Source organism: Nyctereutes procyonoides, unplaced genomic scaffold, assembly GCF_905146905.1.
Source record: "Nyctereutes procyonoides isolate TBG_1078 unplaced genomic scaffold, NYPRO_anot_genome, whole genome shotgun sequence".
Lineage (NCBI taxonomy): Eukaryota > Metazoa > Chordata > Mammalia > Carnivora > Canidae > Nyctereutes > Nyctereutes procyonoides.
This window is the reverse complement of record NW_026575136.1, coordinates 11,919,849-11,936,226: the sequence shown is the minus strand read 5'-3', so window position 1 is coordinate 11,936,226 and position 16,378 is coordinate 11,919,849. Positions and strand designations below refer to the sequence as shown.

The 16,378-nt window shown below is 49.2% G+C and overlaps 1 protein-coding gene across 2 annotated transcripts in view; it reads right to left on the bottom strand.

Moving 5' to 3' along the window:
• Nucleotides 1–16,378, bottom strand: part of LOC129495533 (kinesin heavy chain) — a 151,817-nt gene that overhangs the window by 58,212 nt on the left and 77,227 nt on the right. For both annotated transcript variants that reach the window (XM_055303119.1, XM_055303118.1), the window contains exons 9-11: nt 14,684–14,788; nt 14,184–14,332; nt 4,864–5,012 (exon numbers count right to left, since the gene is read on the bottom strand). In XM_055303119.1, coding sequence (XP_055159094.1) covers nt 4,864–5,012; nt 14,184–14,332; nt 14,684–14,788 — 403 coding nt within the window. The remainder of the gene's footprint in view (nt 1–4,863; nt 5,013–14,183; nt 14,333–14,683; nt 14,789–16,378) is intronic.

Genomic DNA, 16,378 nt, shown 5'->3' with positions numbered 1-16,378 from the left:
GGCAAAATTCAGGGACACCTGGGGGGCTCAGTGGTTGAGCATCTGCCTTCGGCTCAGGGCGTGATGCTGAAGTCCTGGGATCCAGTGCCACTTCGGGCTCCCCGCAGGAAGCCCGCTTCTCTCTCTCATAAATAAGTAAAATCTTTAAAAAATTAAGGGCAAAATTCAAAGAATTATCAAAGAAGAGGGGGCACGTGTAAAGACCGACCTGGCAGCAATGGGGAAAGTGGGCCCATTCCCTTTCCGAGGGTCCCGGCCCTGGGATTCCAGCGCCGCCTCCCCACCCTCCCATCAAGAGTCTTTGGGATGAACTGGGGGGAAGCGGCAGTGAACCGGGAGCCATAACTCACTCTGAATCCAACCCTATGTTTAAGTCCTGACCATGTATGTGATGAACAAACAACAGAGCTGGGAAGGAAAAATCCCAAAAATCAATCCTACTCGTGGCAACCGCCTCCTGCATCTATCTGTCCGTAAGCGCAGAGGCTGCACAGAGCTCCTGAGGCTGAGCTGCCAACACCTTCCAGACTCCAAGGACTGTCGATCGATCTCAGCCCACAAGATGTCACTAGCAGAGTGCTGTGGACCCGGTGGGTGTTTTTCACTCAGCTCCCATTCTCCTTGTGAGGAATTCCATCTTCCAGGGCGTGGAGGCCGGGTCGGAGGGCCCCGCGGAGGGCCCAGCACCATGCGCAGTGGCTCCCTTCTCTCCCAGGCCTCTGGGGCTCAAGGAAGGGGGTGCAAGGAAGGGGGAGGAAACCCAAGAGGGGATCCACGGCAGGCGCGGCCCCTTGGGAGGCCTGGCCTCTGAGTAGGCCCAGGTTTGCCAGGTGAGGTTGGCTGCTCGGCTGTTCTTGGGTTCTTGAGTCGCTCACAGATACCGCGTGCCTTCCCGTCCTGCTTAAGGCACACAGGGCCCGTTCCGACCTGTTCCGACCCCGGCACCCCAAGGCACCTGGCCCTCCTTCTTCCTTCCTTACAAAATCAAGGCATGGCCTCCCCTTCAGCCAGCATACGGTGTCCTGAGCCTGCCTGCCCGATGCCAGGCACAGAGAGGAGGCACGGCCGAGCGTGGCGGGTTCGCCCCGAGTTCCACGGTGCCCCGAAGACAAAACCGGCAGGCTTGCGTTCTGCGCTAGGCCCCGAAGCCGCAGGCGCTCAAAGCTGGTTCGGTGCGGGGGCTCCGGGGGGAGCCGGTCTGCAGGCTCGCAACAGGGGGGTCATTCCACTTCTCCACGACCTCCGGCGACCAACGCCCTCTCTGCAGCGGGTCCCAGGACGACCCACTTCCATCCGCCTCCACGCTTCACAGGATCGGCCCGGACCCAACCTGCCACTGTGACATTGTGCGATTTTATCCCTTCCAGTCCTTTCTTTCCCTGCCTCAGTCTACAGAACAGCACAGAGGGGAAAGCGCAGCAGGGGGAGGCACGCGCGCGTCTTCTCTTGCTCTTCCACGGCTGATCGAACCGACACACCCGAAAGGACGGGCACCCCCTTGGCAGCGGGGACGGCACCGCCCGACGCCGCTGCTGGTCTGTGCAGCCCCCAGGCGGGACGCGAACCAGGCCGCGGGCTCCTCCAAGTTTGGAGCCGATGCTCGCATCGAGTTTCCGAAGAAAGTCAGAAATCCCCTGTCCCTCGGTGACAGGTGACAGGTGAGGGCACCGCGTCTCCTCTCCGTCAGCTCTCAGGATCCCACCCTCCGGGGACACCAACCAGCCCTGCTCGCCGCTGTGAGGAGGGAGGCCTGGCGCAGGCGCTCCCAAGGCCTTCCTTCCCGTGTGGCGCGTCTCACGCTCCTCTAAGTGGAGCGTGCCAAGCCCTAACCTCGGCAGGGCTGTGCGCAGGCCGCCGCCCTACACGCACAGCCCTGCCCTGTCCGGAAGCAGCCACCATGGGAGAGTCCCCGGCCGGACCAAACCTCGAGGGCTGCTTGAGCGCTCCGGGCCCAGCCTAGGCACAGGACCAGCATCCGGGGCTGTGTGGCTGGACGCACGACCGTTAATCCTTAATCCTGAGGTCGTCCTGCGCTCACAGCTGCTCCCAGGACCAGCCCCACGAAGCTCTACCTCTACCGGCCGCACTTCCAGCCCCAAATCTGTATCACCAACGCTCCTTCTCTACATTTGCAAACTTTCACTTTTGGAAAAAAATTGTCTTTAAGACACAGATGTCAGTTTGGGAGGCCAGGAGGGCTCTGCAGATCCCCTCCTCTATCACTCCCACTCAGGGATTATGGGGTAATGGCGGAAGGGGTCGCTCTCAAGACCCTCTCCCTCTCCTCTTCCCTGCCCGCCCTCTCTATAGGGAAGCTCACCCCTACCTATGCCTTCATGCACTTCCTCAAGTTCAACTTCTATTTATTTCCCCAGCTCAGCCAGTGCCTCCGAGCGAGCGCTGCACCCTTGGACCTAATTCCTTATTTGGCACTTCACCTGGATGTTCGAGGGGCACTGCAAAGCCCCCTCCTCACCTCATCTGTCTTCAGTCTGGTTCTCCTCTGGTGTTTCTTGTTTCAGTAAATGGTCCCACCCTCCATCCATCTCGGCAAGCCAGCAAAGTTGGGACTCTCTCCCCAGGGCCAGCTCCTCAGCAAGGCCTGCTGATCTCACCTCCTACATACCTCTCTGGTCCGCCCAGGTCTCTCCCTTTCCATTGCCCGGTCTCTCCACCCAACTACTGTAACCTCATCCCTGGAAGACCATCCTTGTTCCTGGCCCTCCTCCCCCCTCTCCAGTCCGTTCTCCAATACGACCAACAACCAACAGATCTTCAAAGCTGCAAACCTTATCATATGACCTTCAGTTTAATATCCCTGAAGGGCTTCTCACTGCTTCCCAGACAAAATCCTGAACCCCTCCCACCCATCTCAGGCCACGACTGCCCCCACCCCAGCTCCCACATCCAGGCTGCCCCCGGGGGATGTTGTCAATGCAGGTCCCTCTACCCTCAACTCCCACTTCGACCTTGCTGCTCCTAACTGTTTCTCTTAGATGCTATTCCCTAGGTTGCATACTGGGGGAAGCCTTCACTGGCTTCTCAAAGTCAGGGCCCATTGTAATAACTTTTAGTCCCTTATCCTTTCCCTTTTTGGCTGGAGTCTCTCCCTCTGCAGGACCGTAAGCTCCGAAGTGCAAAGACCATGACTGACGGCTCACCCTTTCCTCTCTAGCAATGGATTAAAGGCACATTTACGTAATCTATGAAAGTCTATCACGTGCCAGAAACCATACATGAGTTTTCCCAAATTCTGTAAATAAGGGCTTATGTAGGCTCTCACCCCGTAGGACATGGAAAACCGTATATTTCTGAGTACCTTTGCAAGGTGAATGAAGAGGGACAATTAAAACGATGCCGAGTTAAAAGTCCAAAAGCCAAGGGACTGTGCCCGGGCAGGAGGGTGAGTAGGCAAACAGGGCGGCGGGGCCAGACCCCAGAGGACAGAGCTGGTGGAGAGATGGAGCACTGCAGGGTGAGAGCTTGGCATGGGCTAGGACAGAAGAGAAAAAAACAAGGCCAGTTGCCCGCTGCACAGTGTTCTTAGACCAGGCTCCCTCCCTTTACCAAAAGGCTTTACTGAATGTTCCAGTTGCCCAGCAGAGAACTGACCCAAGAGGATCCCAGAAATAGAACAAAATTTCATACGGCTGCTCCCTGCCTTGCCAACCATCCCTCCCTACTCTCCTAACTCCTGCCAAATTGCAAGGAATCAGCCACCGGCCCCAGGTGCTGAATTATTCAATTATTGTAGCCGCTTTCAAAACATGTGTGCAGCTAGAAAATCTCCCAAAAAGAAAAGAATTGTGTTATTTAGGCTACTAGGTCACTTCTCAAACCTCTCCTGAATCCCGCTTTGCTTCACAATTGTTTTTCCATTGAATAGTAGGTCATCGGCACCCCACCTTTCCTAGCACAGCACGACAGCAAACACAGAAGTGCTAAGTCTGCAGTTACCTACAGCCGGGCTACCCCCCAACCCTGCGGGCAGCCCCAGGCTCCGACGCTCACCCAAGAGACTGAGGTCTGCAGCAGCGCCTCAGGTACAGTGGACACAGCATCCGAATCTCCAACTATCCACTGTGCCCCTACACACACCAGCCTGCCTAGTTCAGTTAAAAAAAAAGAAAAGAAAAGAAAAAGACTTCTACCTTCTAATTCCATCACAATGCTAAAATTTCCGAAATAATCTGTCTGCACTTGGATCTGGAAACCCCTCTTCAACGCCTCACCCACAACCCACCCACCCAGTGTGTGTCAGCTCTCGGAGATATTTTCTTTGAGTAACAAACCAAAGAGAATGTTTTTTGGAGAATAAAAAAAAAAAAAAAAAAAAAAAAACAGTCACGAAATAAGCCTGTAAGACTCCATTTTAGTACAGAGCTTCTTTAGGAGCCCTCTATTTCTGGCTCTGAAGAAGCAGAGCATGAAAATCCCTTGGACACCCTCCCCCCCCCCAATTGCAAATATTTGCCAAAGCTGACTTTTAACCCTAAATCAATTATAAGACTCACATAGGAGAGAATGACATTTTTCATTTAACCGAAAGCAATCAGAGCCACAAAGTCTTGAGCCCTGCCCTCTAAACCTCAGCTGGGGCTAGCAGAGAGAACTACAATAACAGATTGGGGAGCACGTCATCGGAAGGAGATTAAGGCAACCCTGCAAACAGTCACTTGCCCACACGAAGCACACACGTCTGCCAATGACTGGGGTTCAGGCAGAGAGAAAACCTCACTCGCGCACACGGGCTGCTGCGAGGCGGGACTGAGCTCCACCACCGTCCCCTCCTCCCCAAGTGACCCAGGATCCCGGCTGCCCCAGGAAAAGGCAAACACACGTGCGTGCCTCATTCCTCCTTACCATTCCTCCATCGGTTCAGTTCCATCTCTAGATGCTGGATCACATTCTTCAGAGTCTTGTTTTTCTCTTTCTCTTTCTCGTATTTCTTCTTCCATTCTTCTGCCGTCAATTCCAGGTTCACAGACACCGTATTCTTGATGGTCTTGGCCCTGGAGTCCAGAAACAGAAGGGAGAAACTCAAGGTAGCTACTGGCTTAGCTAAATCGTGAATACAATTAAGCTTCAGGTGCTTTCCCATCAGAAGGCCGAGACTGGGAAGCAGAAGGGACTCCCTGGCACTACTACTACCACCCCCTCCAAACTCACCAAACTCGCCATTCCCCATTCCCCTTTCCCCCTGCCAGTCTACATCCCAAGGGGTTTCCAGGGCCACATCTTTCTCTGTTCCCCCTGCCACCACCTAAATCTATGTTCTTGGCCCTGATGTGTGACGATGGTCTTTTTCTCAAGCACTCAGCATCCTCCTCGATGCATCGTGCACGGGCCTGCCACGTTCATCTTCCTAAGGGAGAGTTTCCTTCTATCCTAACGTTTATGAAACACCGGGGCTATACCAAGACAACTGAGCCAACGTCTTGTAGAGTTTACAGTTTCTCCTACCAATAAACCACAGACAGAGGTAACACAATCAGTCGCTTCCCTTAATCACATCCCTAGAATCGTCCCTGGTGTGTGGAACACACGTCAACACGTTTCCCGGGACCGGTGCATCACTTGACAGTTTCAGGCCAGCCAGGTAAACCAAGGCTCGCTGCTGAGCACCCCCTCTTCACAGGAAATTGTCACCACGTGGGAGTGGGGGGCCCACTGCTCTCCATTCATCCCATTTTCCAAGGAAAAGTCAGTACTTTTATCTCCTGGTTTTAAACGGTTTTCCAAAATAATGTGTGGGGCAAACAAAAACATGCCTGAGGGGCATCATTTTGTCATTTCCAGTATAAGAGACGGAGTGAATCTCGAGGGCGAATGGGGGGGCGGGGGCGGGATGCCCCAGTGGACATCTGGACAGTCACTCAGGGAGCAGCCGATGGGAGCAAAGGCGGTGGCAGCTCTAGCTAATACTAAAAAGACATGATTCACCTAGTTACCTGCAGCAATGAACACACAAGCAGACCTGCCCAATTAAAAAGGAAACTGACCACGACCGAAACCCACTTATTATTTACTGAAGAAGGCAAAAACTTCATTTAAAACTGTGATTTCCTGTTTTATTTGCTCTTCCCTTTTCCATTTTTAACTCCCACAAGTTCTTGTACTGTCATATTTGCCAGCATTATCTGATGTGTGATTCAGGTTAATTAACTGTTGTCATGAAACGACATTTTGGACACGATTTCTATTTCGGGGAAAGAAATTCATCAGGGCTACAGATGTCATTCCAAAAATTAATTCTTAAAACAGACAACTAAATAACCCAACTGTCAAAAGGAGTGAGATGATTTCATCCTAAGACTCCACTTAAGAATTAGTAAAATTCTCCCAAGTTCTCTGTAGCTTGAGGCTTCTGTCCCTAGAAGTGCTTCAGCTCTAATTCATTCAAACAGCAGCAATTTCATTACTACTTCCAGTCTGTGCCAGCTCGACACTCTCATCTCGCCTTCCAACATCCTCCGGCGGCAGCATGGATGCTCTTCAGGACGAGCACAAGCACCGCAGCGTGCACTATCAACTCAGTAAGTCAGAAGGTGAAAAACAACCTATGGCTAAAATGCTTGTGGACATTGAACGGTCCAGCTCGGTGCAGGTGTGGAATCTGCTTGGGTTCTCTCCCTCTCCCTTGGCCCCTCCCACACCCGGCGCACACGTGCACATGCTCTAAAAATAAATAAATCTTTAGGAAAAAAAAAAAAGAATAGACATAGAACGGATCATCTAGAAACAGACATTAACCTACAAAGTCATCTAATACACAAGGTGCCCATACAGCACAGTGGGAAAGGATGGGCCTTTAAAATATGGTGCTGAGGGAGAGGGGTGTGTGTGACCTTTATCAACTCCTCCAATAGCATATAGACGTTCTCTTCCAGATGAATCATACACATAAATGTGAAACGTAAAAAGAATAAAGCCTCTAGAACAAAACAGGAGAATATCTTTAAGACTTTGTGGTAACGATTTCCTAAATAGGATACAGAAGTAAAGATAAATTTGACTTCATTCAAATTTAAAAATCTCTCTTCATTAAAAGTCACCGTCATGACTCAGTGGTTAAGCATCTGCCTTCCGCCCAGGGCGTGACCCCGGGGTCCCGGGATAGAGTCCCACCTCGGGCTCCCTGCAGGGAGCCTGCTTCTCCCTCTGCCTGGGTCTCTGTCTCTCTCTCTGTGTGTGTCTCTCATAAATAAATAAATAAATAAAATCTTTAAAAAGGAAAGAAATCAAGTTGGATGCAAGAGTTTCTAAACCATGAATAAACCAGAGTCACTAAGAGAGATACCTGAATCTCTGTGCCTGGAGTTATTTGTTTTAAAAAGAACAAACATTCTGTCTAGGGGTTTGAAACCAACCTTGCGAAGTAAAATAAAGAGTATCTCAGTCTTTCATTCCCTTAAGAGACTTAGAGTAAAAAGATGTTGAACATCTATAGTCCCTTTTGCTCTTTACCATGAACTTCAGAAATATTTACAGAAGAGAGGAGCCTAATCATTAGGTCCTATCTACTTCGGCCACTCACAATTCTCTTTCCTCCTGCGTAAATGTTTAGCTCATTGCCATCAGGATGGGTGGGCAGCGGTCTACTGGTTTCTGTTTGTCTGCCCTGCTCCCTTCAGAGCACATCCAATTATCTTCCAACTTTCACATTCTTTGCTCTTTTACTTTGGGTTTCCATATACTGGCTAGCTGGAATTACACTAAACAGCATTACATCTGGACTCATTGTCCAAACACAGTGAATCAGCATGGATCCTCTGAGCGCTCAAGGACTGTGTTACAGACACAACTCAGGGACGTGTGAGCACACCCATGTGCATTTACTCTTCAACCCGGCCACTGAAAGAATTTCAAGTAGCTTCCAAGGAAGCAAAATCAATGGGACAGCAAATCGTGAGATGCGCTCTTAAAGCAGGTTTTATGGTTTTGCCTAGCTGAACCTATATAACCATAGCAATACCACACAGACCTACAGTTTTGGGATGTTATCTTCCCACTATAGGAAAACAAAACAGTGATCTGCTGAAGCCTTACTCTAGCCGTAGATCCACGGCTCCCTCACCATCTTCATAGGTCAACCTCACTGTGACAACGTTTGGTTAATCCCAGTGTGACCTGATTACTCCCAAAGGAACAGACAACTGTCTTGAGTCTTCATTCCCAAAGACCCTCAGTTTTTTCAGCCAGAGCCCCCAAGCGGTACACAGAAATAAATGCCTATTCCATAAGTTATATTCATAGCAGACACTGCGCAAAATCCTAACCAAGACCACTTGGGGAAGACCTTAACTAACCTCAGGTATATACCCTAAAGGCAAGACCCGCTCAGCACTAATGAGCCAAATCTTCAGGGTACAGTTATCATGGTTTCTGTTTTGCAATTTTTCTTTGTTTCTGTTTGCTTCAGAGAGTCAAGCACTGCTTAAAAAATAGATGATCCAGCCTTGCCCCAGATATAACATCTCCTTTCCCCACAGGAAGGGAACCAGGACCCAGTTTTTAAAAGACGTCAATACTAATGAATGTTAACCACCTTTGAAAAACAATCTTAACTGGGGCTCTGGGATCATAATCTCAGCGTCCTGGGATTGAGCCCCATGTCTAGCTCCCTGCTCAGTGGCGAGGCTGCTCCTCTTTCCCTCTGCCCCTCCCCTCTCTCCTGCTCTCTCTTTTGCTCTCAAATAAATAAATAAAATCTAAAAAAAAAAAAAAAAAAAAGGTTAACCGCCAGACCAAGCACAGCAAAGAGCAGAGGCCACAGCACAACCTCCACCTAGATCCCCATAGGGACACAGTCAGAAAAGGACTCCTTTAGGCATATTTCATTGAGGAGTGGAAGGAAGACCCTGCCCCCACGTCCTCAAGCATTCTATTTCCGGCCCAGCACCTCTAGGTCTCTCTGCCACTGAATTTGTAGTTTACGTGTCTGGAAGCATATATCCACCCTTCTAGGGTTGCCAACCGCATCCATCTCTACCATCGAGGTTAAGCCCCCACGGGTGACAACATTCTACAGGTATTCTCATAATTTGGCAGGTGAATCAAGCCCTTGTTGAAGAGAGGAAGTTTTACAACTATTTGGTTCACATCACTAGGCACGTAAATCCCATCCCCACCCAAGTCCTCCATAATCGTCTGCACTTGTACTTTCGGGCCATCGTCAGTTCTGAATGATCAACAGGTTACATTATCACCTGAATTCTCCTAATTACTTCGGTCTCCCGGAAGAGTCAGAACGATGTTTGTTCTTGGTATCTTCTTAACTCTTGTTTTCAGCATTTTCCTTCCCTCTCTGGGTGTTCAGGATAGTACTGGCATTTGAAAGGAGCTCCCAACAATCCCACACCTTCAGCGCACAGACTCCCTCTGTAACGTGCGACTCTGCGTGGTGAATGGTGTGACAGAGACAGAGATGGAGACCCTCCCACTGTAGGGCAGGAGGAAGGAGCCCAGCGTCCCTTTATCAGTCAGAGTTCTCTAAAGAGAGAGAACCAATAGGGCAGATAGAGGTATCTAACGATGAATAGAGAGATATCCATAGATGCGTGTATATGTATGGACATAAAGGATATACCCTACTTTCTGTGTTTATCACGATTGTGGGGACTAGAAAGTCTGAAAGCCACAGGGCAGGTTAGCAGGCTGGAAACTGACGTGGGGATTGATGCTGCAGTTTTGAGGCAGAATTTCTTCCTCTCTGAGAAACCTCAGGTTTTGCTCTTAAGGACTTCAACTGATTGCATGAGGCCCACCCATGCTACGGAGAGCAATGTACTTTACCTAAAGTCAACTGATGGTAGATGTTAACCACATTTACAAAAAGCTTCCTAGCGACACCTAGATTGGTGTTTGATTAAATAATTGAGTCCTGCAGCCTAGCCAAGCTGACACATAAAACCATCACACCTTCTAATGTGTTCTGAGTCCCAGTTCCCACATAAAACACCTAACCTTCTACTGGAAACATGACTGATGCAAAGCACCTTCCCATTTCCCGGTGAGGCCGTTTTCCTTGCTTGTCAGTGGGGGACAGGGAATGAAAAATTAAAAGCTCTAAGTTTTGTGTCTTTTGAAAAAGTTCTGGTTTCCTGAGAAACACGGAGAAATAATGGATTTGGATGAGGATTTGGCACCTGGTTAAACCAGCATCACCCACAGGATATCTCCCTCCAAGAACAAAAGCTAACCTTACTGGTGCTTCAGCAACAGCACTGCAACAGGAGTGATCTGAGTCTTTTTTCCATTTTATGTCAAAGGTACAGCCAAGGGTCTCCCCTGGCCAAAGTGCTCACTCTTACCCTTGCAGATAACTTGTTACCGTGCTCTGATGACATGAGTTTTGCATGCACACTGCTCAGGACTAACCCAGCTTCCACGAAACTGGGCAGGAGGTGGCACAATTTAAGCAAAAAAAAGTGCGTATCAGAAAAAGAATATTACTTTCCCCAAATTACCAATTCCCCTTCTACATACAACATACAAATAAGTAAGGCCTTTGAATTATTCATACAAGATTAATCAAAACTCTTGTGCTGATTCAGGCCTACTCCAAACTGATGGGCCAGCCCCCGGGGGCTCCCTTCTCCCCCCATCACGGTACATTAAACAGGCTTCCAAGATAACTGGGAGAGCCAAGTTCATACTCCTAAACTTACAACTATCCTTTGCCAACTGTGCTATGAAAGTACTTTGGAAGAGTAATTAAAGACTAAGAGATAAACTGCTGGAAGCCAAAAGAAAAAAAAATATCAATGAAAGGGTTCTAATTTGAGTACCTTATCCCTTTAAAAGCACAGAAGCATTCTGCTTTCCCACACTCCAGCTCTTTGACCCTAGAAATTCAAGCGTCCCCTCCTCAACTAGATTAGAAGCTCTTTGAGATGCAGAAAATGGCTTTTGCTTCTTTGCCAGCACAATGCGGGGCGCTCAGGGGACACCGGGGACCCAAGGACTCACAGGTCTGACCACACAGAAGAGGCGGAATTCATCACTGAAACCAAGAAACAGACAGTGTACACTTTCCCCCCTTTAATTCCAGTACCTAATCTAGAATCCTAAAGAGTGCTGACCTGGGAGGCTGCCCTCAGGCACTCGTAGACTCTATCATGTGTCTACTGCTTCAAAGGACATGCTATTGTTTGACTCAAGGCATCAATACAGTAAAGTAGCCTAGCAACAACCATGGACCTTCTGCGTGTCCTTGAAAGAACCACACAGGAATAACGAAGGAACCTTGAGCAGCCCCAAGGTTTGGCCACCCTGCAACAAGAGCATAATGAACACTCGTTACACTGAATTTGAGATGTGCCCGGCAGTCTTTTCGGAGTTCAAAGTGCTTAATCTCATTAGCTATCAGATACCATGTCTAATCCGATGTTCAGACTCGTGTCTGCTGTGTAATTGGGTTCACTGCGTATATTTAACAATAAAGCAGGTATGGGCCCCATAGAGAAGTTAGATGTCCTTGAAGAATCCATTAAGTAACTCAGGGATAGGGGGAGAGGAACAAAACCTCACACCTTTCCAATTATAGGGCTGGAAAACACACCGGACCTAAAGCTAACCAAACTTCTGGATGTAATGGTGTCACAGGTCAGCACCTGCCCTAATGTTCTAAGGAATCCTACACAATAAGCACTTCATGCATCCATCTATCCATTCGATAAGCATTTATTTAACAACCCTCTACTGTGTGTGCCGGTTGTGCTGGATGCTTGTTGAGACAAGTGACACTGATGATAAAACAGGTCCCTGCCCTCACGCAGACAGTATGCAGAGGACTCTGATAAGACATGGCAGACCAACCTATTTCAGTTGAAAAGAGAATTGACATTTTATTTTTATTCCCTGGAATCCCAAATTAGCATCAGCCTTTCTTTAGTCTCTCATTCCAGAAACTAACTTCTAAGTCTACCTGGCTCAGTCCGGCCCCTTCTGTCCCAGTCCTACCCAGTCCTATCCCATACATTCCATTCCATTCTGTGCAGTCCCATCCTTTCTGTGTCTTTCCCACACTGTACACTGTTGAAGATGGAGGCAAAGGAAAACCTGCAACCACTCAACACCTGTTCCCTGCCGGCCTGCCTCTATGCAAAGTCAAAACTGAGGCAACTCACTAATCCTCCCAACAATTCTCAGAGGTAGGCGCTCTAGTTCTCCCTACAGACGAGGGCAGAGGCTCGAAGGCAAGTAAACAAGAGAGGGGAATGGATCAGTAGTAGAGCTTGGCTTTAAAGCTGGGGTTACTGACCCAGAGGCCTGTGCTCATCGAGGATCCTGCATAGAAGAGGCTGTGGGTCCCCGTCCTATGTCATCTTACACGTGTGGTCATCATTTACTGGCTACGTGGGCTCAGACACGGCACCTAACAGCTCATTCTAAGCCTCAATGTCACCTGTACTCAGGTGAGATGAGAACTGCTACGAGGATGTGACACTCCTGCCACGTGCTGGGCCCTAGTGATAATGACGATGCTGACGACTGCCTCACTAAGGTCAGAAGAAAGAAGATAGTCATTTGGACTTACATTGAGACTCTTCCTACAGACCACTGCAAACGCTCACAGCAGCAACCTTGAGACAGGTAGCCCAGGCCCAGGCCATCTCTGGCTTGCAATGATTCAGACTATTTTTACTTTGCAAGTGAGAAATTAAAAAAAAAAAAAAAATTTTTATGTTTCCCCCATAAATGCATTTGGTGCTGGTTTGCTCAAACATGTCTTTAGAGAAAACCAGTAAAGATGAAGAAACCTGGGGACACCTGGGTGGCTCAGCGGTAGAGCGTCTGCCTTTGGCTTAAAGTGTGGTCCTGGGGTCCCAGGATCGAGTCCCACATCAGGCTCCCCGCATGGAGCCTGCTTCTCCCTCTGTGTCTCTGCCTGTCTCTCTCCCTCTGTGTCTCTCATGAATAAATAAATAAAATCTTTAAAAAAAAAAAAAAAGATGGAGAAACCAGGAGAGACAGGGCAGGCAAGATGATCACCACAGTATCTGTGCTTCCCATAAGCTGATACTGCTTTAGGGGTATCTCATGACCCTTGAGGAAAGCAGGCATTTTCCTACCACAATTCACTGACCTAAGCATTTGACTAATCAAGGAAGTGATCTGAGCAGGACCCAAATCCAGTTTAAAAGATAGATGAGTTCTACAACATTTCAATGTAATTATTATTTATTTAGACGTCCCACAGATGCCATGACTGGGTAATTCTATGTTCTGCTGTGGGCTCAGGAAATGACTGGGGTTTAATGCAGTTTAAACAAGCCCTAACAATTTCCCATGCAGCCTGCCCACCCCCATCTGTCCTTCCTCTAGGCACCTTAAACTATTTCTCAGGCAGGAGCACACAGCACACTCCCAGGAGGAAGGCAGGGGGAGAGCTCTGTGCACCCATTTACAAATAAGGCAGCAGAGACTTGTCCGAAGGCTGCACAGGTGTTCAGGATGGAAGGGCCTGGTGGCCCTGGAAGCCGCACGCTGACCTGGCACTGAGGGACCACAGCCAAGGGAGGCAAGCTCTGGGCGGCAGGGAGGGCTGGGCAGGCGCATGTGGACCCACGTGCTTGAACGTCTCAGGGTTACCGCACTGTCCTCCTGCCCACCTGTGAGTTCTCAGAGATCCAGGAAATCTCATTTGGCCGTGCCCTCTCCTCAGCATCCAGTGTGTACCTCCCACTCCCAAGGTTAGCATGAGGATTTCCTTCGCCCCCTTTCCTATTTATGCAGCTACCCTACATGCATCCAAGTTTCTGGCTATTCTATTAGCATCTCTGTAATGGAACCCAAATATTAGAGTTAAAGATAGTTATCAATCTTGAGCTGTTCACACTCGAAATCCTGTGAACCCAAGAGTGAGAGTTTATTCTGTGAAGAACAAAAGCAACACTGCACTGAGTTACCAGCAATCACATCTATACTACGTATGAGCACTTTTTAGAAATATCATACCTCTGATTGGTGTATCTCTGCCAATTATTATGAAACGTTAAGTTTTCCTTTGGCCTTGGTGAACGATGCCTTCAGTTTACAAGGCAATACCTGCTGGGTGCAATTTTGTCATGAACTGCTTGGCCCTCACTCTACCTCCTTGCTGACCTCCTTGCCCCTCACCCCTCACTCCCTGCACCAAAGACCCAGCTCAGAGCATGGGAATGAGAGACCACACCCACCTCTGCCCAAACATCAGTGTTGACTTGGTCTCAGCCTCGTTGAAGACAGAGGGAGAACAGCAAATAACAATGGTGGTTCTACAGTTCCCGCCCAAAGAGTCCTGAAGAATCCGAGTCATCTTGCTGTCCCGGTATGGCACGTGTGTTTTCTATTTAGGAAAGAAAAAAAAAAAAAAAAGTATTGGCTATTACAGCCATTGTCCATTCAGAGAGAAAAAAAAAACAAAAACACACAAGCAAGATGGGGACATTGGGTCTTTGGATTTGGCCAAAGTTCAGACTGCCCATTCTGGGACCCGGTCATAGGAAATTAGCATCACCATTCATATATTTTAAATGGACTGGATCTCCCAGCAAGCAGGTGTCTACAGCCAGATTCCCTCCGTCCCTTTCTAAAGAAAAACAAACTAAGCTCTGGGGTATGTGGCAAAGAGGGAACACAGACCCAAAAAGCAACTTCTCATAATATCACTTAATAAGACGGGGACAGCATCACTTACTGTCCCTTCTGCCAAGGCAGAGATCACGTTTCCAAGAGCAGACAAAGATTTATTGATATTTTTAGCTTCATCGAGCACGGCTCCCTCGGCACCGGTCTTGCTGACCTATGAGGAGGAAAAGAAAGCAGTGAGCTGCACGGGACAGCAAAAGCACCCAGATGAAAAGTCCAATTCACAGGAGGGCCCTGGGCTGGGGACCTTGGGAGGCGGATGGGAATCCTCCCGGAACGCAAGAAGAAACAAAAGTAAGTAAGAATCACGTTGATCAAACCTTCCCTTGTGCCTGAGGCTGGGGACTTGTTCTGTCTTATTGTCATTTTCCTCTCAATTAGGTTTTAGGGGAATGGCTGAAATGCCTCCAGTGGTGGAGCTGCAGATGCTTCCCTGGGGGACATGCATCCGGGAAACCAGACTCCAAGAGCAAGAGCGCCGTCACTACAGAAAGGCCGGGGCCCCACGCACCTGAGCTATAGCCTCCACACTGGAGGGAGCCCAAGGGGAGCTTGAAGCAAGAACACTGTCCTGGCCACGATGAATGGACATTTTGGGGAAATGTAAATTATGAGCTCCAGCTTCAGGCAAAGGACAAGAGGTAGGGGGCGGCTGTCCAGACTCTGCTCTCCCCCTTATCCACTCCCACAGTGAGGAAAAAGGGAACGATCGTCTGAAAGATACTCAAGGGCATCAAAGTCGAGAAAGCGTGTATCACACTGTGGATTTGTCTCTTCTCCTCTGCAGCCAGAGGGATCATACACGTTCCTCCTCTGCTGTGTGACTCCCGGCGATGTCCTAGCGACAGCATCTGCTTTAGGTAGAAAGTAGTTTACAGATGCGAGGGGCAAAGGGGAGCCAGCGTGCTTCCTGGCTCTGCGGGCTGGACAAATGATGCAGGAGGAGCAGCTGCTCTCTGAAGACAGGAAAGCAGGGAAAAGATCACAAACTGTGCAAAGACTACTGGCAATGCAGACAAAGGACAGACTCCAAGTGGTAGAAACAAATGCACGTCCAGAGGGTGATGTGTTCAAATACGATAGAAACTCATCTCTCCGAGAACTTTGTGCATGTGTGTGTAGACACCACCGCAGCCAGAGAAGTAATGCTGCTGATGGGTCACCAAGAAGCCCAGCCTATTCACCCAGCGCTGATTAACGTGCTTTCATAGCTGAGCATCTTAACTCCCCGAAGTAGGCGAGACAGACAAGGGAACTGAGCCCAGGGCTGCCACACTGCCAGCCCGAGGGACGACACCATTTAGGGCACCAGGGGATTAAGGTCGTTTGTCCCAGCACATCACACTGACACATTCACGTGGACACATTTAGGGCAAAGGAAAACAGATGAGAGCAAAAGAAACCATGCGTGGGACCACAGCTGTAAACTGCCCCACAAGTACCGAAAGAAATAGCCCCTGACACTGTGCAGGCGACACTGCCAGCATGACGCGTTCTCAGCTGCTTTTAGGCCCGAAATATTCATCTCTGTGCTCGAAAGGGAAAGAGGGCAAACTTGGGAAGGACAAAGGGGCCACTGAGCTCTTTCTTCAGACCCGTGTTGCTGGTGCAGCAGCGAAGTGCGGCCCGGTTGCCAACAGTCCAGAACTAAACCGCGCTGCTCCGTATTCCCATTCTGGTGCACGTCTGTTTAATGAAAGTTACGAGCTTGTACCAGCATAATTCGGGATTCCCAATCAGAGGA